The sequence below is a fragment of the Schistocerca serialis genome, chromosome 4 (assembly GCF_023864345.2).
Source record: "Schistocerca serialis cubense isolate TAMUIC-IGC-003099 chromosome 4, iqSchSeri2.2, whole genome shotgun sequence".
Taxonomy (NCBI): domain Eukaryota; kingdom Metazoa; phylum Arthropoda; class Insecta; order Orthoptera; family Acrididae; genus Schistocerca; species Schistocerca serialis.
In genome coordinates, this window is record NC_064641.1 from 294,004,681 (window position 1) to 294,029,253 (window position 24,573).

Sequence of the window (24,573 nt, forward strand, 5' to 3'; positions counted from 1 at the left end):
GTCATTCAAGAACGTCTAGTGTAGCAGAAACAGGTGATCCATTTCCCTTTCAAGCGCACAGTAGCAATGGTGTAAGTAATCTCGTGGGCAACGGAGCTGAAATATACCTCAGTTACTTTTAACTCGCAAAAATGCAGTAGATAACAGCTCATTTTGTAAGTTTTACAATTTGTTCTCTCAGTTCAATCTGTAAGTAATAATTCTGTTAGAGACATGACACAAACCAACCGTCACATCTGCTCCTCTCAAGAAATAAGCTTCTCAAGCTTCTTCATCACCCAACTGATCGTGGTATTTGAAGTGCACAAGTTAATTCTGATTTAGAACTAAACATATCACATACAATGGATGTGATGTGCACATAAGGTGGCTAGTGAATATGTAGTAGGAAGAGGTAGCATATTATCTAACACCAGTCCAGAGCATTACCCTTTTGCACCTGCAACATGCACTTAAGGGTGCACAGAACAATTACATTTTTTTTTAGGTTAGTGTAGGTGTGGTGAGGTTACTTAAGTTTTCGTAACAAACTACCCCAAGAACTACTGAATTCACAAGATTAATTTTCTAAGTAGAAAAATTCGAGTGTGGCAGGAGAAATGTTTTACTCATACCACTGGAGAAAAAAAAAAGTTCAGATGTATGTGAATTCCTAAGGGACCAAATTGCTGAGGTCATCGGTCCCTAGACTTACTGCTTTAACTTATTCTAAGAACAACACACACGTCCATGCCCGAGGGAAGACTAACCTACAGCAGAAGGGGCCACACAATCCGTGACATGATGCCTCAAACCGCACACCCACTCCGCGCAGCGCTGGGGGAAAGATGCGCTTAGTACACTAACTTCAAACAAGTCAAACACAAAAAGCAGTACAACAGCAAAGAGCTGAATTAAACTGTAAATGCAGGAAATTCAGTCGAAATTCTTCATTAGCACACACCTGTTAAGTTCAGAGCAGCGTGTCACAATGTGCAACAATGAAAATCGAACAAGCCTACTCTGGTGTATGCAGATTGAAACCCTTGAGCAAAGCCATGCAGCATCAGCACAGAAAATTAAGGGCAACTGTCAACTTAATATAGATGAATTAAATGACAACAGCAGCCATTTCTCAAACTGTAATAACTTTGCACCAGCAACAAAGTAACATATGAAAGATACGGTTTTTGTGACAAATGTTCCTACTAGCACTGTACATAAAGCTATCAGGAGAACCAATTTCAACAACTAATCAAATACAAACAGTTAAGATACTATAAGCTAAGTGGACATCGGCAATGAGCAAACTGTCCAGGCAATGGCAATCAAAATTTTACAATAATACTGCCTGGCAAATTAATGATTAAACAAATACAACTAAGAACATGTTTAACAGAAAAACCCAACCTAAATTAAATATGTATTTTATTATACTGACTGGTTCCGACAAAACATTTGTTGTCAGGCACCCTTGCGACAAGATGCAGAACACGATGAATCTTGACTGCAGCTTGTGGTCTAGTGGCTAGCTTTGCTGCCTCTGGATCACGGGGTCCCAGATTTGATTCCCAGCCGGTTGGGGGTTCTCTGCCCTCGGACTTGGCATCGACATCAACAATCGTGAAACTAGGGCCTTTCTGCATTTTTCCTTTCATTACTAATCTGTTCACTACGCACTGACCCCAACAATGTCTACCACATTTCCATGCAGCTCTAGAAACCTTTGTTACATGTACATTGTAACAAATTCACACTTCTGTAATACCTGTCCTTGAAAGAGTAACATTGTCAGCCATTTCAGAACACACATACATAAGCTAGTGCAACTTAAAAATTTAATTTATTTTCTACCCGATGTTCATCACCGTTTTGTTGCGGAACTACAAAACTTATACATAGATGACTGTAAAGATGAAAACTTTTCGTTATTTAGAATACAACATTTTAATCTGGTTGCACATAAATAAAGATAATTGACTTAGCAAGTTTTACCCCTGGTCCATAAGATGGATATATTAAAATAATTACCAGATCCTTTCCTGTACATGTCATACTTGAAGTTGTAAAAGTGTTTCATGTGAGGAAGGCTGAGAGTAAGGTACAAATGTAATGCAAATGGGTGACATGGCAATCAAATTCGAACATGTTTCTTCAGCACTTCTTGTATGCATTTTGTTAACATTTAATTACTCTCATCTGTCATGAACAGCACGTTATGAGAAAAAAAAAAAACATGTTAAGACTGACATTACTGTGATACCTAGATTCATTAGTGTATTATGTACTACATAAATTGCAATGTAAATAACTGGATTGATAAAAGTATCTACTCACCAAGTGGCAGCAGATTTGAAAGGGATGGAAGATGGGTAAAGGAAAAGGACTCGAGAGGTTTAGGAAAAAGAGACTTATTGGACAGTATGAGAAGGAAAATCCTTCGTTCTCATCCCATCCAGATGTCTCCCTGACCTAAGGTTCTAGGTGACTTTTCCAAACTCCACCCCTTCTACTAAATCTCACTAGCCCTTTTCCTCCCTTTACAACCCTTCTGTCAGAGTGAGCCACTGACTTCAAAGGCATGCATATGTAAAACGTTTATATATGCATGTTATTCTGCCCCACTTTGTATTTTTTTATCTATCCAATTACATTATATTGTCAAAACTGATCATTTTCAACGTACATACTAAGAATGTCTTACCAACCAAAGACAGGAGACAAACACCCCACCTTACCACAAATAAAGCGTACATTTTTTATTAAAAATTGCTAGGCAGTGCCCAGAACTGGTACTCTAAATAGCACAAGTTGGTGCAATGGGAGAACTGAAAAGCTAAGCAAGAATGGAGGCAATTATACAGACATAATACTTCAGAAACAGCTGTCACAAATTGAAATTGGCATAAGTGGAAACACACAGGCACCAACATTTAGTAGTGTCAGGCCTGCTCTATAGTAGGCAGAAACACTTCCACATCAAATTATGACAGCTATAAAATTTTCTCTGCTGATTAAATATCACTTATCTTGTGAAGAGCCACTCATTCACTGGTTCCAGATATCTGTACCTGCTTGCCTTCAACAATGGTTGAACACCAAACTAATCCACAGCTCGCAGTCTAGTGGTTAGCAACAATGCCTCTATACCGTGGGGTTTCAAGCTCTATTACTGGCGAAGTCAGCAGTTTTCTTTGTTCATGGACTCATTTAATTTTCTATTCCTGAAAGACATGTAACTGAAGTGACATCAGAGACTTCAATCAGGCAGCTGAACAACCCCAGTCAGTCTCCCAGACAATGCCATACAATCGTTTGAACATCTTGTCCTTATACTAGAAGTTTCTCTATAGATAATCTGATAAAAAAATACTATATACCAGAATGGATACAGTGGCTTCATTAAATGAAGTAAAGTAATGAAGACTTTTCACAAATATGTACCTTGATGCTACTAATGCTTTGGTGAAAGAATCCACTAAGATTGTTTGAAACGTTTATATTTTATTGTGATTCACCACTTAGTTCTCCACGTCAAGGTCAATGTTTCACCATTTCACCCAAGAGACAAATGATTTCATTCCTAAGAAAATGTAAAAATCATGCCATAACTAGAAGTATACCTTAATACCAACTACAGTGGGTAACCCACCACAGGAAAGAAATTGTCAGTACGAACTTTTATTACTACAACATTGACAAAATTAAGCTTTGTTTCCACTATACCATTTTCAGAAGCATATGTTTCCTGTGTTCTTTTTCAGTGTCTACAGTACACTCAATTGTACAAAACACTATTGAATATGCCAAATTTTTAACTAATTCTTTTAAATGGAGGTGCCAGAAAGGCTGTTTCAGCATAATTGCTGACAATGACAAAATTGATATACTGGAAAAATTTCATACCTTTGAGACAAAGATGATGGCCCTTACTGAAGCATGCGATAAGGGAGGTGCAGATCCTGAAAATTAAATGGGGCTGAACAAAATAAGTGTTGTTTCAATTTTTAGTATTTTGTTATATCCAAATCTGATGCAGGTGTGTAAAAGATCACTTAGAAGTTTCCATTCCAATGGAATGAAGCAAGTGTTTATCTCACACATTAATAAATGGGAAACTGCCACAAGGTAAACACAGGAAGAATACAAAGAGAAATGCAATTCCTGGAAGCATCCTGAAAATAATATATGAAAATATATGATCTTTTCCTCACATTATGCTGGAAGGCAAAATCAGTATTTAGATTCTCAGCTGTGCGTGAAAATTTATAAGGTGTACTGTGCTGCATACTAAGACTCAGTTGGGAAATACAACTTCTGCAAGGCACTATGTTCAGGAAAATTATAAGCATACATTCAGCAGACCACAGATGGATGTTCTCTTTGCGAAGAGTTTTGTGCAAAGTTAAGAAAGTATGCGAGTTTCTGGAGTTTCAAAATTTTGTGGAGCTTCAAAACTTTCAGCCAACACAAATTTGCAGGTTCATCCTAAAAAGAGTCAAGTTTCAAGAGGCCTTCAAGGAGGTCACATCTGGGTATCTTCAAAAAATAAGAAATGAATGGCAACTGCCTTTGACTACATGCAGAATTTCCTTTAAGAAGACATATCCTTGGAAAATTAACACCTACGAGATAAAAGCAGGTATTTTCTCCCTTAAAATTCAAGAAATTTGAAGTACTGTAATAACAAGATTGGAGAGTTTGAAATATGTGCTTACAGTGACTGTTAAACACTCTCAAAGCTTAAGTCGCTGAAAAATCTTGCAATGAAGACAAAAAGAATAAAGTTCAACCACTAAGAAATTACAAGATACTGGAAAGAAAACGTTCCTTAAGATGCAGTGGAATTTTTAGACATTCTGAAACGGCCAACAAGAGGCAGTCTAAGTGAATCTGTATAAAGCCGCCTGTCAGGCTTTGTATGTATATACGTATTTATCTTCATTTCTTCAGGGGTTAAAATTTTAGTCACAGTGATAACACATTTTTTTAATTATTACTCTTTTTCATTAATTTGTATTTCATAAAACACATGTGATCAATACACCTTACTGAATTTGTTGATCAATACAGGTCATGAATTTGCTAAAGCCCACAGAGCTGAAAAGCCTTAAGTTTGTTTTTTAAAAACTGAAATAAGTACCTATTAAATGTCCAGATTGTATTTTGAGTATGAAAAGTTATGTTCTATATTATAGATAGAAGTAACAATAATCTATTTTGTTTTGTTATCTCTCTCTACACTTTTTCCTTCTGGAAAGTTGTGAAAACTGTCTTAGTTCAAATCTCTGCAATTCTAGTGCCTCTCCGGAAATGCACCCTCGAATCACTGCAATTCTAGTGCCTCTCCACAAATGCAACACCTTTTGAGGAAGTGAAGCTGAATAATAATGTTGCACCACTCGGATTATGCAACTCGGCACTGCAGTGCTGTCTGCATGACGAGAGTACCAAAGGCTGAGGGACAGAAGCATTCACGGAGAAGGACAGAAGCATTCACGGAGAAGGACAGAAGCATTCACGGAGAAGGACAGAAGCATTCACGGAGAAGGACAGAAGCATTCACGGAGAAGGACAGAAGCATTCACGGAGAAGGACAGAAGCATTCACGGAGAAGGACAGAAGCATTCACGGAGAAGGACAGAAGCATTCACGGAGAAGGACAGAAGCATTCACGGAGAAGGACAGAAGCATTCACGGAGAAGGACAGAAGCATTCACGGAGAAGGACAGAAGCATTCACGGAGAAGGACAGAAGCATTCACGGAGAAGGACAGAAGCATTCACGGAGAAGGACAGAAGCATTCACGGAGAAGGACAGAAGCATTCACGGAGAAGGACAGAAGCATTCACGGAGAAGGACAGAAGCATTCACGGAGAAGGACAGAAGCATTCACGGAGAAGGACAGAAGCATTCATGGAGAAGGACAGAAGCAAAAATAGTCCAGCACTATGAAATATTTTCCACCCTTGGTGGACAGCAACCTGCTCAATCAGCAATTTTTCCTTGCCATATAGCAATGTATCAGTCATGTCGATAGCAACGTTACTGTTGCCACACCACCGTAACACGACCAAGCCCTGGAATAAGAATGCCCAAGCCCAATAAATCCAACTAGATGTTATCCAAAAACTTAATATTAAAACGTGCCAAGAATTAAGGCCATTGTATCAGTTTGTAGCCCATGAAAATTGTCCTCTAGCAGTAGGTCTTGTTATGAGTCTTCCAATTTGTCAATTTATTTATCAGTTACAGAATCCTCCCTCCTTTAATCACTTTAGTTTTTGATCTTGTGTAAAATGTACTACGTATTTACTTTATCAAATTATTGGTCACAGCAATGTTGAATGAACTGCAAAACACGTGCTTTACAAGAACGCACAATTTTGCATTCTGTCATTTGCAAACATGTTGGTTCACCATTAACATCTTTCATTACATTGTTTTGGAGAAACTCACCAAATGTGATTTGGGATAACACTGAGAAAATTTACAGATGCATAGAACAAAATTGCTGTGATAATGCCATCTTGTAAAGCCAAGTCACTACGGTTATGTTGGAGTAAAGCTTTACGAAAGCGAAGCTACGTAAAATTAATGAGGATGTCTGTATTCACATAGTGATTGACATCTGTCGCATTTCCCCTGCATTACCCACATCTTATTTGCCGTTTAGCAAATTCTCTGCACAAAATGAAATCTGCAATAAGATGGTGCTGTGTCATTGTGTAATTTTTGCAGGCTAGAAGTAGTGCATAAAAACAATTTACTGCCTAAGCATTATTTTGCAGTTGAGACGAGTGAACAGGTAAACTGCTCCATTACTGTGGCACATTCCACCAGACACAAATCTGAACGAACATAGCAACAACTTCATATTGCCAGAATAGCCCTGTAATTGCAGTCCATTTGCTCCTCAAGTACTGAACGTAATTTTTACTGTACTAATTTTCACATGTGTAACAGTAGTTGCTATTAATAGTATAAATTTATAGTCTTAGTTGTTGAATACTTTAATAAGCAGCATGGGGCAAAGCCGCTAAAATAAATAGACATATTAAAAAATAAGCTGACATATATTGAATCAAAGTACAAAATTGTATGCAATAACTTTTTACTACCATAATACTGTAATACATTTAAGAAATGCACTTTAAAGAAACCTACAGAAGAGTAAGGTACTTCCCACACTTCCAGGAAGTGTTATCTATCTCTTTCACAAGGGTCGTAACATGAAATTATGATATTATGTCATGAATCATTACAAATACCAGCACATCTGCTAGTTTTACTGAATACTTTTCAGTAAGAAGACTAGTCTTCAGTTCAGTATGGTATTTAGAATCCACACTGTTTTACATAAAAATTCTTACACTTACACAATCTAATGAGACTGCATATTCAGACAAATTACTTAATATAACTCAAACCTTCTGCACGTCCTCCAATGAGAAAGGTTGGTGGAAAATTTCCCAATTAACCATGGAAAAATATTTCCGAGTTAACCATGAAACAGTCACGCAGTCTAATTTAGGTACCTATGCTAAGTATTCTTGTGATTTACATTAAGAAACAAACAAGAAGCATTAGAACAAACTCTCAATACAGCACAGCAAATTTTAAAAAAACAAAGTCTCATAAGTCGTGCTGAAGATCAGCAGCACTGTTGCGACAAAAATCCTCTCCAGCATTAAGTTACTTAAAATATATCCTCATATCAGTCTTTGAGAAAGTATCACATACTACAGACTATAGTTAAAACATTGTGTTCCCTTTATCAAAATACTGTGCACAAGTGTTGGCATAGTTTGATACCGACCTTTCTCTTGGACTTGCAAATATAAGTTTAAAATTACTCTAAATCTTATATCACAGTACTGAGTGTATATTGAGTTATGGGCCACAATATGAGCTCCAATTATATAATAATTTATACATTTGAACGTTTAGTAAACTACTATTTACACGACCCTTGAGGGCGGACAGATCTTCAGGGGGTTAAGGAACATTCTTTGAGAAACAACCATTAGAATTATTGAAAACACAGAAAAAACAACAAAGACTTAAATATTGTCTCGCATTATGCACAATGCATACTGCACTTTTGCATTTCTTCCCAATGATGCCTTTTACTCCTAATGATACTGGAAATAACAGTACCAGCTGCCTGAAAATCTTTCATATTACAAACAGCTCATTTGGTACTCAAGTGTGTAACATATGAAAAAATAAAAAATCAATTTGCACTATAACAGTAGTCTATACTTCGGCATCTAGTAAGAAAAGTACCTATATTATCCTTATATTAACAAAACATATTATTAGCCCCCAACCCACCCCCCTTCTGAATGTTTCGTGCATCTCAACAGCATACAGAAATATTTAATCTCTACAAGATAGTAGTAACGGAAACTGGAATGTGGCTATTAATTTTCAAAATCTGATTGACACCAAATACTGAGAAAGTACTTCCCACACACCGATATTAAGATGAAACATTAAAGAGAAAACTGATTTAACTACATGAATTCTACGGAACAAAATTTACTTCTGAACAATCTACAGTTTAAAGAGCACAACTGGAATTAAATTAAGCAGGACTTGTTGAGGCCGTACCATTCTAAAAGGGAGACGGGTTGGGGGCTTACTGTTGAACAGCTGCAGGCTGGCTGTAACTGTATGCATATGGCATTGGCTGGTGGTATTGGCCAAATGGATTTGTTGCCATGTTTTGGTAAGCACATGGATTGGCCTGTGGAGGTGGCCTTGTTGACTGGAAGAACTTGTGGCCTAATATGCTCTGTAAGTTAGCATCTGCTGCACCAGCCTGCATCATAAATGGTGGTGGTACAGCATACATTCCTTGGGCTGCAGCCTGATTTCCACCAGTTGCTGGACCATAAGACTGAGCACTGTTTCTCTTTATTCTTTGGCCCTGCTGGTAACCATTTCTCCCAGTCTGGTTATTATATGGTCTTCCATTTTGTGGACTGTAACTCTGTGGTGTGTACATATTCTGCTGGCCATATCCGTTCTGATGAGCAAACCCTGACTGACTGTAACCATTCTGCTGTTGCTGCTGCTGCTGCTGTGGTTGCTGTTGGTGCTGCTGCTGTTGCATATATCCATTGCCGTTTCTATAGCCAGCTTCAGAATTATTTTTGAGATTACCATTTGAGATGTATCTCGGCACAGAGGAATGACGATATTCTTGATCATTGACATTCTGCATCGGCTGCCAGTTGTTTGGTATGTTTCTTGATACATTTTGTGTACCAGTGCCAGTTGCATCCTTGCTACGCGTGTTCCAACGATTGCGTCCTGTAAAAAAAACCACACAAAATTACCTTCCCTGACCATGTACACCATGAAATTGCATTAGCATATTTCCCACCTATTTCATATCAAAACCTTACCCTTTCCAGTAAAAGCAGTTCTAGCTAATGCTGCTAAATCAATCAGTTTTGGGTTGACTGGCTGATTGGCTTCCTCCAAAACAGCAATAAGTTCTTTCGCCTGGCGTGCATTGTTTGGTGTAAAAAATGCATATGCTGTCCCACTCAGGTTACAACGACCAGTTCTTCCAATACGGTGTATGTAGTCCTCTGAAGTGTTAGGATAGTCAAAATTGATGACATATTTCACATCTTCAACATCTGAAATTAATAAATTCAGATTATGTACACACAAAAAAAGGACTTGTTTACTTAAACACATTAAACAAGAATTTAATTCCAAAGCTTATTAAAAAAAACTGTGGCAGAAGGTTGAACAGTTCTGAATATAAAGTGAAAGGGTTGAATAGCTGTTCTATGTCTAAAAAACGATTTTCTTAAATTAATTACAATCAATTTTACCAACTTACCCAGACCTCTGGCTGCAACATCAGTGGCAACTAGAATGGGACACTTCCCATTCCTGAACTCTGAAACCAAAGATCAAGGTGTGGAGAAGCTTATCAAAAACTATTATTCACGGATTGAACATTAATTAACAATACAACCAACCTGTTAACACATAATCTCTTTCAGGCTGTGACTTGTCTCCATGAATACTGATTGCTGGCCACCTGGAACAATTTAATTGATCAGTTACTAGTTTTATATTAAAATTACAGTTACAATGAAGGCAAAGTACAAGATATTATCTCACCCTTCTCTTCGAATGGATTTAGTTATGTCATCAACCTTCTTCTTTGTCTCAACGAAGATTATCGTTTTATTCCCCTTCTCAGAACATATCTCTCTCATCAGCTGTGACAGTCTGAGTGTAAAAAATAAAACTTTATGAGGAACAAATTAAGTTCTAGACACTTACAATGAACTTTACTTGACCAAGAAAAAGTACAAAATTTCAAAGAAGCACAGAAAAAAAAAACACCACTCACTTTGTTTCCTTTTCATGCTCCTGGCAAACGTCAATAATCTGCATAATGTTATGGTTGGCAGCAAGTGTCAATGAACCAATATTTATCTGTATATAATCTGTAAGGAAGTCTTCTGCTAATGCCTGCACCTCTTTAGGCCATGTAGCTGACCACATCAATACCTGGCGATCTGGTCTGATCTGTTCAATTATTTTGCGAATCTGTGGTTCAAATCCCATGTCTAACATGCGATCTGCTTCATCAAGCACTAAGTACGTACAACGCCGCAAGTTTGTAATTCCCCTCTCCAGAAAGTCTATGAGACGACCAGGTGTGGCAATCACTATCTCCACTCCTCTCTCCAGATCACGAGCCTGTATAAGGAGAATTTAAACTGCTTACATCACCGCCATGCAAAAAAGGTTATCAGTATAGAATGTAAAATGGAAGTCCCAAAATAAAGCATATATGCTATGCTTATTCACACAATTATAAATTACTGAATTGTTTAACTCAGTAATTTTACTTTGTATTAGATGTTAAAATTAGTGGAAGACCACAAAAACTACACCTGCTCATTTCACTACATATTAAGATAAAATCTTACTAACTTGTGGTCCCTTTGGGGCTCCTCCAAAGATGCACGTATTACGGATCAATGTTGATGTCCCAAAATCTCTGGCCACTGTCTGTATCTGCTGGGCCAATTCTCGTGTAGGAGCAAGAATAAGGACAATAGGACCATCACCACGAGACAACCTTTTCTGGTTGTTGATGTGTACTGTGGCTGGCAGGACATACTGCAAAAGATGATATTAATGACAAATGTTAAATACAGTGAAAACTTTGTTTTACATTGCTGAGTGGTCCAGAATTAAAAACAAAATTGAGGAAAATGTTAAAACCCACAAAATGAGCAAAAACACATGTAATTAGCCTATACAATTGAAAATCGCAATCATCTCCAATACTTTGTATAAAATCTGTGTAAGTGAAGGAAATTAAAAGTACAATACAACATTCATAGAATAATTTGTGGTAGTAAATTTCACCAGTTCTTAAAAAATCAGATGTAAAACAGCAAGTAAAAACTTGTCAAAAGATTGAAATTGGTATCTGGGTACAAGGTAATCAAGCTGTTTTCCGACAAGCTACGACTCCAATTAATACATTCAAAATATGTGTTTTAGAGATTATCCTTTGTGCTTTCCCAGAAAAAACCAAAACTGATGAACATATTGAATTAAACCAAAAACAACACAGAAGCTAAGTAGTTAAACCATAAGTATACATGCTTACACCTGCTTCATGACAATTTGTCACCATTGCTGTAACTGTTTAACCTGTTAAATGGGTAGTTTGCACGCATGAGCCTCTTCCGCAGTGGGTAATAGGTGCCAGGGGGCCTGTGCGCGGTGGTGCTGCATATTGTTCACACGCATAAAAGTTTTCCTTCATGTTTTCGTTGTTTAATTTAAATTGATATTGGAAATAAATAAAATATATTGTAGAAGTTAACAAAACTTTATTTTCACAATATTACAAATCATTTCAGTGTAAAATATTGTAAAACAAGGTGCTGCACACAAGGACACTTTGCATTCTGAGCACCAGTATGAAGTATCTTTGCGATGGTCTTTTCTCTTGCACACCACACACCACCTTGTTGGTCTTTTTTGTTGTGGGCCGCAAAAGGTCTGAAAAATGACTGGCCGTAAGGCGCGTTTTCGGCGTTCGAGGTGGGTATCCTACTGACGTCATTTCTTGTGGTGAAGATACGGTCAACTGTTCCCCATGACTAATCATGAAGCTCATTCTACTTTGTTCGTCACTATGCTTCTTGTACATAATGTATGCATTGAAGCATGCAATGTCCAAGTGGCGGAAAAGCTTCTGATAATTTTTTTCAGTCTGCTCCTGGCCATCTGGTAGCTTTGTAACTAAGAATCGCAACTATCCATGCCCCCGTATTCTTGTTTTAGTCAATGACAACATGTGGCTTTTAAACGATTCCCTTCTTTGAGTTTACATTTAAACACATCATAGAAAGTGCTGACCATAATGTCTCTTTTGTCCTTCCATTTCATTACCATCTGCTTGCCTCTGTACCCTGTTATGTACTTCCCTTTCTTCAGTTTTTCCTTTTTTACGAAGCCAGGGGACCCCTTCCTGTCTTGCCACATTGTACCGACAACATTGGTGTTATTGCTGGTTAGTTTGTGTACCAAATCTGGACTGGTGTACCGGTTGCCTAGAAAAATGCAGTGGCCTTTCCCGGGTAGATCGTGTGCAAGCTCCAAACAATTTGAGAGGTTTTTTTCATCTGGATAGGGGCTACCATAATTAGTGTCCTTTCCAGTGTAAACGAAGTCCTATACATAAGCGAAACTGCTTTCACAGGGTTCATACAATTTGATGCCAAATCTGCTATGCTTTGATGGAATATATGGCCTTCATCCAAGCCGTCCTTCCCAAAACAACGATTTGTCAACAGTGATGTTCCTTTCTGGCATGTATACTGATCTGAATTTAAACTGCAGATGCTCCATAATGGGGTGAACATTGAATAGTTTTCTGCTAATAGTGCCTAGTGGGTCATACGAGGTATTGTCAGCGAAGAGGAGGAATTTCAGTAAAAGATGAAACAGCTTTGCACCAGCCAGATTCCTGAAGAAAAGTATGTGTCAACTAATTCTCCATATTTTGAAAACTTTCAGAACTCTTACTGATACTATCATCACTTTCTAAAAGCAGCTGTTAAATCTCCGAATCTGATAAATGACTTCTTTTCGCCATTGCAAAAGATCATTCACTAACGCAGCAGTAAACACAGACGAAGAAGGCCCACTTTTGTGGCTGCTTCACTGCATGCGCACTTAAGTAGACAATGTCATAACTAGCCTAGAACATGCTGTATTGCCTGAAGAGAGCTCCCATCTAGTGGATGAAGCTCAATACCACAGCGTCAAACGGCAGGCCGTTATCTCTTCAATCCCACTTTCTACTAGCCACCAAACGCAGTGGACGTATATATGCGTTGAACCCACTGAATTAACAGAGTGTGGACAGATATCTGTCATACCCACTTAAAGGGTTAATGCTTTTCTTGTGAGCCTCACTTAATAAACGGTGGTGAGCGTAAGTGTTATTTTAAGCTCGACGAGAGAAACAGACCTGAAAAAAATGAGTTTACTTTCCAGGTGACATTACACGCTTATTAGAATCTGGCTCAGAGAACTTCTGTACACTGTGTAAAATGCAAATTTGAAAGAAAGCTCAGGTGCTACAGTTTCACTTCATGCCCTATATCGCTGCTGCCAATCTTCCCGATCTACAGTGTATGGTGCAAAGTATATATTTCCATGAACATCTCTGTCACAGAACAGTCTGCACGGAAAGTATATTTTCAGCATTTCAGAAAATGCTTTCACCTCTACCTGCATTTGCTGAAGAGCCACACCCCCTCTCCACACATCCAGTAGGTGTGCTCATTTTACATGTGTTAGTGTGGTGTGGTGGCTGTAATGGCTATTGGGTGACTTAAATCACTAGGCATTGAGAGTTAACTAGCCAGAAATGGGCTGAGCTATGTTTCCTTGAGAGACACTCTTCAAATTTAAAAGAGATGATAATATTGTTGCCAAATAAAGTACACCGGAAATACATGCAAAAAGATGAGGCAGAGTTATAAGAGGCACAAGGAAAGGTGGTGGTTAGGCCCCTCAGTCCGGAACACTTTGCATAGACTGTCTCTTTCCATTACTGCTGCAGCCTAGCAGTAGTTTCAAAATTGCACAGTTAAGTTGTGAATTGTTGTGCAAGAAAGATCAATCATGGATACATCAGCATTTCGTCTCATGTCTCCCTTCTCCACAATGGCCTAAAATATTCCCTAATTCCGCCACCATCCGTGATGCGAACCATCTGCCTTTGGAGCCACTTGTTCAGTCACATCAAAGATCAATAGGAAGAAAACGGGACAAAGTAAAGTGACACGTGAAGTAAAAACTTTTTGATATAAATATTACCAACAAGAAATGTAAAATTAGCAAATTTTTAGCACAGATCTTATGGGTTTTTCACAAGGGCTACAAAGTTATAATGTTTCATCATGAAAAATGTGGAAACGGACAATGTAAAATCAAAGTTCCACTGCACCTATATTCAATAACTGCTACAATGAACTCTGCTCATGGAAATTAACAGGAAACCGGTACAAAGACTGCTGAACATTGCGAGACGTTAAGGACAATGAGCTAAATATTGTGAGGCCCTTGTCAACTACAACCTTGCAAGCAGACAAGCAAAGAAGTCATCCTGGAAGGCATTCTATGAGGAAATCTAGAGCACAGCTGCTCAAGCCACACTTTACAGAATCCTAACTAGAGTACCAATCAATCTAGGAGGTACGTTGAAGGAGAATGGGGAACATACAAAGACAGCACATGAGACACTGGAACTGCTCCTCAAAACTCACTTTCCTCAATATGCTCTGCTGGACAACACAGACCAGAATGTGATCCCAGCAAGACAATGGTTCTCAGACACTCTAAGAGAGTGCAACAGGCAGGAGAGAATCTCTTTAAGAGTCCTATGCAGGTTATTCAGGGTTAGCCTAGCAGTAGGAATCATTCCCAATGTTTCGAGGGCAGTGAAGGTTGTCTTCAAAGCCAGGGAGAACTGATCATACGAAGGCCAAGGATATGAGACCAACCAATCTGTCCTTCATTCCCAAAACATTGGAAAAACTGGTTAATCTATATGTTGGGGAGAGGAGGCTAATTAGGGCCCCTCTACATTCAAACCAAAATGCATATCAACCAGGTAAATCATGTGAGACAGTTCTCCACTAACTCGTTGGGAGGCTGGAGAAAGCACTTCACTTCCAAGAAACAGCCCTCTGCATCTTCCTGGATACTGAGGGGGGCCTTCAATAACATGACCAATTCCATTGTAAGGGCAGCAGAGGTGCATGACCTAGGGACCACTATATGTAGGTGGACAAGGGCCATGCTTAGTGGAAAGAAGGTAGAGGCTACCATGATGAATGAAAAGATGGTTAGTAACATCACTAGAGGCTGCCCACAAGGAGGAGTTCTGTCCCCTTTATTGTGGAATCTAGTGGTTGAATGAACTCACTGAGGAACTAAATTCCAGACAATGCTTCTGCCAAGGATATGCAGATGACCTTGTCATAGTAATGCTTGGCAAATTTACTGACAGAAATATGGCACACAGAGGATTGGACATTGTGCAAAATTGGTGCAATAAGCATGATCTGAGTATTAATCCTAAGAAGACTGTTGTGGTGCCATTTACAAAGAGGCAGAGCCAACACTCAAGTTGGAATCTATAGCTCTTCAATGAAACTGTACCTGTGAAGGGGATAGTCAAATATCTAGGGGTAACCTTAGATGAGAAACTAAATTGGACCCTTCACATCAAGAGTATCTGCTCCAAGGCAAAAAGTACTCTAGTGAGTAAAAGAAGGGCTTGTGGTAAAAACTGGGGCCTAAGCCCAAGAGGTATGCACTGGATATACACCACAGGGGTTAGACATATGATTTCCTACAGGGCCATGGTGTGGTGGAAGAAGGTAGAACAGCGGGTTGCAGCTAAGGAGCTTGCAAATTTGCAGAGACTGGCCTGCTTAGGCATAACAGGCTGCAGCACACCAACTGCTTGGATGAAAGCCGTGCTGGACGTGCCTCCACTACACCTTTGGGTCAAGATGGACACAGCAGCTGGGGCATACAAACTGGCAAAAAATGGATCTCATCGGGATATCCAGGATCACACAATAACAGTGAGGTAAACATAGGAATGGCTGGGGAAATGCCTGCTGACTATATAATAACTCCGAACTGCTTCAGCACGCCTTACAATATAATAATTGGAAGCAGGAAGCAGTGGGAACAAACAGTTCGACACCATATGGGGGACATTGTTTGGTTCACCAATGGGTCAAAATCAGACCAAGGTGTTGGGGCAAGGGCGTACGGGATTCGGCTCAGACTGGAGGGCATCATCTCTCTAGGAAAACTGGCCTCTGTATTCCAAGCTGAAATTACTGCAATCAGGGCATGTGTGGAGAAGAATATGCATAGGTGCTACAATGACCGTAGCATCTACATCTATTCAGACAGCCAGCAGTTCTGAATCACTGGCAGCTCCTGCAATAAGATGTAAGATTGTTGTAGAATGCCACAGGACTCTGGTGGAGCTAGGGGGAAGCAACAGGATAAATCTAGTGTGGGTCCCTGGCCACTCAGGATCTGTGGCAATGAACAAGCAAACAGATTGGCCAGGATCGGGTAACAACTCCCTTTATTGGATTGGAATGTGTCCTGACAATCACCAAGGTTACGATCAAACGAACTATGGAAATGGCTCAGGAAACAGCATGTATACTATTTGACAAAGGTCCATAAACAAGAACATGGTAAGGTAATGATGCCCAAGCCATGTTTGAAAAGAAGCTCTATAATCCTGGGATTGAACAGGAAAGATCAAACATGACTGGACTAATGACCGGCCATGGGAATTTCAAAAAACACCTACACACAATGGATATAACGGAAGAAGACCCTAAATGTAGGATCTGTGATGAGGGTGGAGAAACTGCATCACACCTAATCTTCAAATGCATGGCATTGGAGAACAAAAGATACAGAATCTTCTGGACAACTAGACCTGAAGAAATTGTGTAACAAAAAACTGGTAAAGGGACTTCTTGCACTATTTAAGGGCATTGGTTGGCTTAACTAGATACACAGGAAGCAATACCGCACAAACTTCGTTTCGGTGTGGGCAGCGGCGGGTTAGACCTAAGCCGTTTTAGCTTCCCTGTCAAAATCAAATCAAACCAAATTCTGCTCATAAATGCAGCCATTTGTCTTAGGAGACAAACTTCAACATTACCAAGAATTAATTTACGGTATCTGGAATTAGTTAACCCAGCAGGCTAACTACAGTTAACATTAACATTAAAAGGTTTGACCACTAAATGCTGTCAGCATCATTTCCTGGTACATAATATACCCAGCAAGTTACATATGCATCTTAACTGCCTGATGGGTGTGGCAATTTGGTGTGGGTGGTGAGGGCAAGGAGGCAGCATGGGGAGGAGAGGGGAGGGATAGCATGTTGGTTAGTTGGTTGGTTTGTTTGTTTGTTTAAAAGAGGGGGGAGGGACCAAATTGCTAAGTCACTGGTCCCTTGTTCCGAATAAAACAATGCCACAAGGATGAGAATAAGAAACAAGACTGACAACAAAAACAGACAGAAAAGTAAAATCATAAGAATGGCGGAAGGGCAACGAAAACTTAAATGGACAAAAGGGGAGAACAAAAACACAGAAACACAAGAAACAGGTAGAATACATTAAACGACAAATGGCTGACTGATCATGAGAATAAAAAGGGAAGCCAGACACACTGCAACACATTAAAACATCCACCCTGAAAGCATTAGGATGGAGGACACAGAGGAACAAAGAACGTGCACTAAAACTTGGATCCAATGATAAGACCCACCCTCACAAAAAAACATGTAAAACCAAATCAGCTGATGAAGTGTCAGATAATATTAGTGGCAAAGAGTCTGGTAGCCGAAGATTTTGTTGCAGAACAGTCAACATGGGACAGTGCACCGGAATATGGGCCATTGTCAACCAGACACCGCATACACACTGAAGCGGGTCTTCAAGGCGCAGGAGGTAGCCGTGGGTCATCCAAGCGTGGCCAATGTGGAGCCAGCACAGAACCACAGAGTCCCTGTGAGAGGCCCGTGTGAAGGACTGCCACACATTCATAGTCTCCTTAATGGAATGCCATTTGTTGCAGGGCATAGATGGACTCCTGGATGGTCGCTACCAAACGATGACAAGAGTAGCACTGGTCGATCTTGTAGGCTGCTGAAGGAGTCAGTACACAGAAGAAACGACTCTCCAGGATATGAAGAGAGGTGCTCAAAGTGCACGAGATATAGCCACCAGCTCTGCAGTGTAGGGCGAGGAATGCTGTTCAGCATGTCGTCCATGGACATACATGAAGCCAAGATGACCATCAGCCATTGATGTAAACCACTTTGTGGCCTCGGTACATGTCAAAAAGTCTAGATGAAGTGGCAGCGGAGAGCTGTGGGTTTAACTGAGTCCTTAAGGCCACGTGACAGGTCAAGGCGAAGCCACGGCATAGGTGTACACCATGGAGGTGTACACATCGAGTGCAGGTGGTAAAAAAGCAAGGACTCCAGTTCAGATAGAAATGACCCAAGGCTAACTTCAATTGATGGGAGATGAACTGCCGTGGGTGGGAAGAGGAGACAGGTGATTCGGATACACAGGAGAACTACGAACACATGCAAAGTAATTGGCCAGCAGTTGTACACACCTAACCTGCAACGGAGGGACTGGCCTCCACAAGGACACTGGTCGCCGGACTCATACTAGAAACTCCTGTCGCTAGGCGACCACCACAGTGGTGCACTGGGTCGAGTAAATGCAATGCTGAAGGTGCTGCCGAGCCATAAACCAGACTCCCATAGTCAAGGCAGGATTGAACAAGGGCTCTGCTGAGCTGCAGCAGCATACAGGGATCTGCACCCCAGCCAATCTGACGTCTGTGTCACTAAAGGTGAGATCACAAGTCTGCGTGGTCGCCTCCTTTGTTGGCCGAGGAGAGGCAAGGACAGTACTGTATTTTCCTGTCTGAGGCACAGTGGGCTTTCGACTGGCGAATAATTTTTGAGCAGCAAAGGTCGACACCTTTTCATTCACTGATTTCCTGAATGAGCTTTACATGTTTAAAAATGGGGCAATCTCGAGAGGAAGCAGCATGGTCACCCATACAGTTGATGCAACGAGGGGATGGAGGTGGACAAGCACCCTCATGGGCATCCTTGCCACACGTAACATTTGGCCGGGTTGGAACAGGACTGGCTGGTATGATTGAACTGTTGACACCGATAGCAACGTGTAGGGTTTGGGACGTAAGGGCAAACGGAAATTATCTCATAGCCTGCTTTGATTTTCGATGGGAGTTGAACTTTGTCAAATGTCAAGAAGACAGTATGGGTTAGAATGATGTTCGTGTCAACCCTTTTCATGACTATGAACAGTCATTACGCTCTGGTCAGACAGGTAGTGTTGAATATACTCGTCAGACAATCCGTTGAGGGAGCATGTATAAACGACTCCACGCGAGGAATTTAAAGTGCGGTGTGCTTCCTTCCGGACAGGGAAGGTGTGGAGCAGTGAAGTACGCAGCAATTTTTGTGCCTGGAGGGCACTGTGTGTTTCTAACAACAAGGTGCCATTCCGTAATCTGGAACAAGACTTTACACGGCCTGCAATTGCGTTGACATCTTTCTGAGTAATGAAAGGTTTGACCGTGGAGAAGTCGTGACCTTCGTCAGACCGAGAAACAACAAGGAACTGTGGCAACGATGGAAGAACTGTCTGTGGCTGAGACTCAGTGAACTTACACTTGTGAGCAGACATAGTGGAAGATGAGGAAACCATTGCAGAAGAATCCCCCATGATTACCGGCGTCTCCAATGGCACGCTCCTCCCTTGTGGGGGTCCTCTCTGAGGGCACTCCCGCCTTAGGTGATTTTTCACACCACAGGTCACACCTCCAGAGAAACTGACAGAGGGACCAATCAGCACTTTCGGAAGGTATCAGATCGGGTAATCACCCCTCCCTGGGCCTGGCCATTACCATGGGGTACGTATGTGTCCTACCTGACTACCCGGGGCGGTGAATTATGCGTTACCCCGTCGCCGGCTATGCATGAAAATGCGTGGGTAGGCCTTCAGACACACATAGAAAGGGGGGGGAAACAAAGAAAGGGGGGGGGGGGAAAACAAAGAAAAGGGGGGGGAACAAAGAAAGGGGGGGAAACAAAGAAAGGGGGGGGGGAAAACAAAGAAAGGGGGGGGGAAACAAAGAAAGGGGGGGGGAAACAAAGAAAGGGGGGGGGGAAACAAAGAAAGGGGGGGGGGAAACAAAGAAAGGGGGGGGAAACAAAGAAAGGAGGGGGGGGGAAACAAAGAAAGGAGGGGGGGGGGGGGAAAACAAAGAAAGGAGGGGGGGGGGAAAACAAAGAAAGGAGGGGGGGGAAAAACAAAGAAAGGAGGGGGGGGGGGAAACAAAGAAAGGAGGGGGGGGGGAAAACAAAGAAAGGAGGGGGGAAAAACAAAGAAAGGAGGGGGGGGGAAAACAAAGAAAGGAGGGGGGGGAAAAACAAAGAAAGGAGGGGGGAAAAACAAAGAAAGGAGGGGGGGGAAAAACAAAGAAAGGAGGGGGGGGAAAAACAAAGAAAGGAGGGGGGGGAAAAACAAAGAAAGGAGGGGGGGGAAAAACAAAGAAAGGAGGGGGGGGGGGAAAACAAAGAAAGGAGGGGGGGGGGGGGGAAAACAAAGAAAGGAGGGGGGGAAAAACAAAGAAAGGAGGGGGAAAAACAAAGAAAGGAGGGGGAAAAACAAAGAAAGGAGGGGGAAAAACAAAGAAAGGAGGGGGAAAAACAAAGAAAGGAGGGGGAAAAACAAAGAAAGGAGGGGGAAAAACAAAGAAAGGAGGGGGAAAAACAAAGAAAGGAGGGGGAAAAACAAAGAAAGGAGGGGGAAAAACAAAGAAAGGAGGGGGAAAAACAAAGAAAGGAGGGGGAAAAACAAAGAAAGGAGGGGGAAAAACAAAGAAAGGAGGGGGAAAAACAAAGAAAGGAGGGGGAAAAACAAAGAAAGGAGGGGGAAAAACAAAGAAAGGAGGGGGAAAAACAAAGAAAGGAGGGGGAAAAACAAAGAAAGGAGGGGGAAAAACAAAGAAAGGAGGGGGAAAAACAAAGAAAGGAGGGGGAAAAACAAAGAAAGGAGGGGGAAAAACAAAGAAAGGAGGGGGAAAAACAAAGAAAGGAGGGGGAAAAACAAAGAAAGGAGGGGGAAAAACAAAGAAAGGAGGGGGAAAAACAAAGAAAGGAGGGGGAAAAACAAAGAAAGGAGGGGGAAAAACAAAGAAAGGGGGAAAAACAAAGAAAGGGGGAAAAACAAAGAAAGGGGGAAAAACAAAGAAAGGGGGAAAAACAAAGAAAGGGGGAAAAACAAAGAAAGGGGGAAAAACAAAGAAAGGGGGAAAAACAAAGAAAGGGGGAAAAACAAAGAAAGGGGGAAAAACAAAGAAAGGGGGAAAAACAAAGAAAGGGGGAAAAACAAAGAAAGGGGGAAAAACAAAGAAAGGGGGAAAAACAAAGAAAGGGGGAAAAACAAAGAAAGGGGGAAAAACAAAGAAAGGGGGAAAAACAAAGAAAGGGAAAAACAAAGGGAAAAACAAAGAAAGGGAAAGGTGAAGAAGAGAGATCTCAAACGCCACAGGGGAGAAAAGGGTAAGGCAAAAAGGACAAATGAAGGATGAAGACATGCAAGCAGAGAAAGCGAAAAATGCGTTACAGTTTCAAGCGTCCGTCTCCAGACGTAGGCACAAAACATACTCCCAGAGGGGGAGTAAGGGGAGGAAAGAGCCGGTGGTGAGGGGAGGGGGGGGGTCGAAGATGGGGGATAGAGAAGGATGCGGAAAAGGAAGGTATGCAGCCCGGAAAGGAAGGAGGGCCACATTAGCTCGGGGTCCCATGCTCGCTACGCATGTATCCACAAAGGAGTTGTGGACCCCTGGGGGGTGCACCCCAGTTGGTGTTGCTCAGGCAGCAGAGGGCAGAGGTGCTGCCAGCACTTACACTTAAGCTGACGAAGGTGAGGAAGCCAAGTCAATCTGATGTCTAAAACCAGCCTCATTCTCCTGGATATGGGGGAGGGAACTATGGGAGGCACCAACTTGGACATGCAAGTACGAAGTAACAGGACATTTTCGATAAATATCTGGAGTGGGCCTCCGAGACCCCACTCCTATAATGTGGCAAGGATATGGTGTCACCAGGTGGTGTCACACACTTCTTGTAAATAAGAAAAGACTGCAACAAGGTGTTGGCATCTGGAAAAGGCTGTTCAGATGGCAGACTCAAGGGACACAAGAGTTATCAGTGGTAGAGTGACTCAGGCGGAAACTGCCCTGGCACGGAGAAAGCAGGGACCCCAACAGCTGACACACCGTATGTTTCAGTAGCTTACGAAGAACATTGGCGAGGCTGATGAGCCAATAGCTAACCACATAAAGCAGGTTTTTGCCAGGTTTGAGCACTGGTACGATGCTGCTCTCCCGCCAGTGCGATGGAAAGACGCCACCGCACCAGATCCGGTTAATGATCACCCACCAGTGCAATGGAAAGACGCCATCGCACCAGATCCAGTTAAAGATCAAGGAGACTTAGCTTGTAGTCAGACGAGAGATGTTTAATCACCCGACTGGATTCGATCTGGCCAGGAGCTGTCGGGTCAATTTGCAAAGGCACTGAGGATCTCCCACTCTGTAAATGGGGCGTTGTAGGGTTCACTGTGGTATGAAGGGAACAAGAGGACTTTCACTTCCATCCGCCGTTTGAGAGTACGAAAGCTTGGGGGTTAATTCTCTGCTGCAGAGGTGCGAACGTAGTTCTCAGCTAAATGTTTGGCAATTGCGTTTGTGTAATTAGATAACAAGTAATGTATGTTAACACTGAGATCACCTGTTGGGCCCCCTATGGTCAACATGTACCTCTCCCAACATTCCTGTTTGTCATCTGATAAGCTGGCGAACACAGGCATGGAGCCATGTAAAGGTTACGAGATGCACCAGGGAAGGATGCCGCTTATGCCGCTGTAGAGCTCACCAGCACTTCTTAATTGCTTCAGCAACTTCCAGTGACCACCAAGGGACTGCCTTTCGCCGGGAGGCACCCTAAAGAATGGGAGAAGACCAGGACTGCAAACCAAGAAATCAATGGCCAAGTATGTGCCATGTGCCACACTGAAATGTGTGGGGGCACCTGTATTTCATAGGCAGAGGAAGAGTTGTGACAGTAAATTTTTGACGCCTCTGCCTGGGCCATTAAGCAGTGCTACCCCACAAGGGGTTATGACCGTTCAAATCTCCCAAAAGTAGGAAAGGTTTAGGGAGTTTATAAATCGGTGCAGCCAATGCGTTCAGGGGTACTGCACCATCTGGAGGAAGATAAACATTGCAGCCAGTCATTTCCCGCTTCGTCCTCATCGTGACTGCCACATCTTCAACAGGAGTTTGAAGGGGCACAGGTTCACTGCATACTGAGTTCGGACAGACACAAACACCACCTGCCACTGTTCACTACGGTTCTTGTAATATCCCCGACAGCCGTGGAGGGCAGGGGTCCACGTTTCCGGGAACCATGTTTCCCAAGGGCAATGCAGAAAGCAGGTGTAAAGCTTAAGAGTTTTTTTTTTGTTTGGCTTTAGGGCGCAAAACTGCTATGGTCATTAGCACCTGGTCTGTGACTTAGGGAAAGGTAAAAAACGAAAATGGAAACTGGCAGCAATGGGAACGAAACTCAAAAAATGGGAGAAACTAAAAGCAGAAGGAAAGCTTAAAAAACCACTACAGAAAGGGGTTGGTTGTCCCCAAAAAGAGCTTCAAATGACTGACGTCATCTCACTGGCACTAATAAACTCGAGAACGCGATCGGCTGAGCGTGTGTCATCTGCTAAAATGGACGATATATCAGGCGACAGCTGTAGACGGGCGCATAACTGAGTAAAATAGGTGCACTCAAGTAAAAGGTGTCTTACCGTCCACAGCAGACAGCAGTGGGGACAGAGTGGGCGAGGATCGCCGCTTAAAAGATGTCGGTGGCTTAAACGACAGTGCCCTATCCGAAGTCTAGTTAAAATTATCTCCTCCCGACGACGCGTTCGGGAGGAAGAGGTCCAAGCACAAGGAAGAGCTTTGACGTCCCGCAATTTATTATGGGGAAGTGTCGACCAATGCGCGTGCCATAAACGAACAACTCTGCGACATAAAACGCTCCGTAGATCGGTGAAGGGAATCGACTGAATAGCTGGCCGAGGAAGAGAGACTGCAGCCTTGGCCGCTATATCGGCCGCCTCATTCCCACAGATACCAGCGTGTCCCGGGAGCCAGAGGAACGCCACCGAGACGCCCCCCAGGTGGAGCAAGCGCAGACAGTCCTGAATCCGGTGGATCAGAGGGTGCACAGGGTAAAGAGCTTGGAGACTGAGGAGAGAGCTGAGAGAATCTGAGCAGATAACGTACTGTATCCACTGATGGCGGCGGATGTAGTGGACAGCCTGGAGAACAGAGTAAAGC

The 24,573-nt window shown here is 42.0% G+C and overlaps 1 protein-coding gene across 2 annotated transcripts in view; it reads right to left on the reverse strand.

Annotated features, from left to right (window-relative positions):
- Nucleotides 1-7,036: 7,036 nt before the first annotated feature.
- LOC126473921 (uncharacterized) overlaps nucleotides 7,037-24,573 on the reverse strand; it is a 44,911-nt gene continuing 27,374 nt past the window's right edge. For both annotated transcript variants that reach the window (XM_050101276.1, XM_050101278.1), the window contains 7 exons: nucleotides 10,957-11,145; nucleotides 10,367-10,719; nucleotides 10,132-10,242; nucleotides 9,987-10,048; nucleotides 9,845-9,904; nucleotides 9,396-9,635; nucleotides 7,037-9,300 (listed from right to left, as the gene is read on the reverse strand). In XM_050101276.1, the coding sequence (XP_049957233.1) occupies nucleotides 8,624-9,300; nucleotides 9,396-9,635; nucleotides 9,845-9,904; nucleotides 9,987-10,048; nucleotides 10,132-10,242; nucleotides 10,367-10,719; nucleotides 10,957-11,145 (1,692 nt within the window). In that variant the 3' untranslated portion in view covers nucleotides 7,037-8,623. The remainder of the gene's footprint in view (nucleotides 9,301-9,395; nucleotides 9,636-9,844; nucleotides 9,905-9,986; nucleotides 10,049-10,131; nucleotides 10,243-10,366; nucleotides 10,720-10,956; nucleotides 11,146-24,573) is intronic.